The 2981-nt window shown below is 34.0% G+C and overlaps 1 protein-coding gene across 1 annotated transcript; it reads right to left on the bottom strand.

Annotated features, from left to right (window-relative positions):
* Window positions 1-653: 653 nt before the first annotated feature.
* LOC131598406 (uncharacterized) lies at window positions 654-1866 on the bottom strand. The gene is made up of 3 exons (XM_058871014.1): window positions 1594-1866; window positions 973-1207; window positions 654-700 (listed from the first exon to the last, which is right to left on the bottom strand). Exons 1-3 carry the CDS (start codon window positions 1864-1866, stop codon window positions 654-656), a joined length of 555 nt encoding a protein of 184 aa, XP_058726997.1.
* Window positions 1867-2981: the final 1115 nt, after the last annotated feature.

Genomic DNA, 2981 nt, shown 5'->3' on the forward strand with positions numbered 1-2981 from the left:
TATATATTTATTAATCATGATTATATATTTATTTATTATTTATAACTACTTTGCGTGACCCATGTGAACGCACGGGTCCTTTACTGGTTATATGATATTGAAGAAAAAAGAAAGAAAGTAAAGTTCATGCTTTTCTGCCCGCGTTTGTCCAATTGTTCGTGCTATAGATAATTGAGATTAGAGTAATTCCAATCAATTTTTAATTTTTATTTTGAATTGTTAATTTGGCACAGCGTAGAAATCAATGTCTTACTTTGTAGAAGATTAGAGAGTTTTTTTTTTTTTTTAAATGAAGGTTAAAAAAATTTATTTCATTAAAACATCGCAAGTAATTGAAAAAAAAATCATTCTTTTAAAATTAATATAAAAATTAATGTTAATTTAATTCGTCTATTAATTTTATTTTATTTTCAATATTAAAATTTTTATTATTATTTTTAGAAAAAATTATTCTAAATGATATGGTAATTGAGTTATGCCACTTGACCCATGAGACATCATCACCTTCACATGTCATGTCATAAAAAAATTAACCAAAATGAAATGAGGGACTAAAATCCTGGAAAAAAAATTAAAGGATGAAAAAAATAAGATTTTAAAATGTGAGACCAAAACTCAAAAAAAATAAATAGATAGTAAGACCGAAATTGCAATTAAGTCTTTGGACTTGGATCATCTTCATCTCTTTTTCTCTCTAAAACTGAAATAAAATATTAAGTCTTTATTTTATTATTTAAAAAGAATAATTATTAAATATAATTATTTCTAATAATTCTATTAGCCCACCAATACTTTCACTACACCCTACCATATACCACGTACACATCTAGAATCACACTTTATTTAATTAAAACACATAAAACGCTTAATAATTAAATAAAAAAACACAAATAATTCGATAAAATAAATAAATTAAATTTCGGGGTGTTACAACTCTCCCCCACTTATAGAATTTCCACCCTTGAAAATTACCTAAAGTAAACAGAGTCAGATACGACTCTCTCATCTGACTCTCTAGCTCCCACGTTATGCTTCCACCAGCAGATCCTTCCCACACTACCTTCACCAACGCAATCTCCATGCCTCTCAAGTGCTTCACATTGTGAACCTCAACTCTTAAGGGAGATGCCTCAACGGTCAAGTTCTCTTTAACTTGTACATCACCTACTTGAATCACATGAGACGAATCAGGGATATACTTCCGCAACTAAGACACATGGAAGACATCATGAAGATTCAAAATAAATAAGGCAACTCTGTAGGCCACTTATCCTACTCTATTTGAAATCTGATAAGGACCAATGAAACATGGCGTGAGCTTTTGAGATATCAAAGCACGACCAACACCTGTCACAAGAGTAACCCTCATGAACATGATATCTGTCTACAAACTGAAGTGATTTCCTCTTCTTATCATGATAACTCTTCTGACGATTCTACGATGCTTTCATGTTCTCCTGAATCATCTTGATCTTCTCAGAAGTATGTTGAATGATCTTTGGTCCAAGCATTGCTCTCTCACCATAATCATAATAACACAAAGTGTCCTACACGTCCTACCGTACAAAGTATCAAACGGTGTCATTCCAATACTAGAATGGAAACTACTTTTGTATGCAAACTCAACCAACAGTATGCTCCAAAACACAAGCTTTCAACAAGTCCTCCAAAGACTGAATAGTCAGTCCTCTCTGTCTGACCGTCCATCTGCGAATGATAAGCAAAACTCAACTTCAGTTTAGTACCCATGGCTTCTTGCAAACTCTCCCAGAACCTCGATGTGAATCTTGAATCTCTATCATAAACAATACTGGAAGGAATACCATGTAAACTAACAATCTTCTTAATATACACTTCAGCTAACATTTGCAATAAATAACTGATCTTTATCAGAATTAAATGAGTCGACTTAGTCAGTCTATTCATTACAACCCAAATTGAATCATTTCCTTTAGAAGTCTTCGGTAAACTCGTCACAAAATCCATAGAATGTTATCCCACTTTCATTCAGGAATACTCAACGGCTGCATCAAACCCAATGACTTTTGATGTTCAATCTTCGACTTCTGGCAAGTCAAACACGCATAAACGAACTCAATTATATCCTTCTTCATTCCTGGCCACCAAAACATTTTCTTCAAGTCTTGATACATTTTAGTAACACCGGGATGAATACTTAGACTACTTATGTGTCCTTCCTTAAGGATACTCTTCTTAAGTTTTGGCACATCTGGTACACAAACTTTGTCGCGAAATCTCATAACAATATTCCCATCAATCCTCAAATCACCTTGTAACGCCCCGAATTTAATTAATTAGTTAATTAAATTATGGAAGGAATTATTTATTGGATTTAGCTGAAATTGGATTGTTATGCTGATCGAAGATATTAAGTTTAAGTCGGATTTATTTAGTCGGTTTAATTGGAGGATAATAGTAAGAATAATATGATTTATTTATTGGACTAATTGATTTAAGTGAATTGGGTTGGATTAGTGTGTGGTAAATAGCAATGAGGAAGTGTGAATGATTGGCCCAATAAGAGTTATAGGAGTTATTTGGATTATTTGGAAAATAAAGAAAAAGAAAAGAAATAGGTTTTTGTTGTACTGTACGAAGAAAATAAGGGTTTGGAGGAGAGGTGAAGAAGAGAGCAATGGCGGAAGAGAAAAGCCAGGGGAAGTCCAATTTTCGCAGCAAGTTTCTGTGGTGAGACACCTTAGCAAAACAAACGTTTCTCCCGATCCAACCGTTGGATCGTCGCGGTTCTTGGACACAGCGTTCCAGACTCGTAGAGGTAACTTCTGACCGGAGCGATTTTCGTTTTGATGATTTTAAGTCCGTCTGACAAAACGATTTCCGAACAGGTTTTTGGTGCGTCTCTGCACGTTGTTAGAAAAGATTTTCAGAGAAAAGTTGGAAGCGGCGGCATAAGCTATGGCAACCGGAAGAGTAGAGGAATCTCCAATCCAAAGGTAAGG

Source organism: Vicia villosa, linkage group LG1, assembly GCF_029867415.1.
Source record: "Vicia villosa cultivar HV-30 ecotype Madison, WI linkage group LG1, Vvil1.0, whole genome shotgun sequence".
In the NCBI taxonomy this organism is placed as follows: Eukaryota; Viridiplantae; Streptophyta; class Magnoliopsida; order Fabales; family Fabaceae; genus Vicia; species Vicia villosa.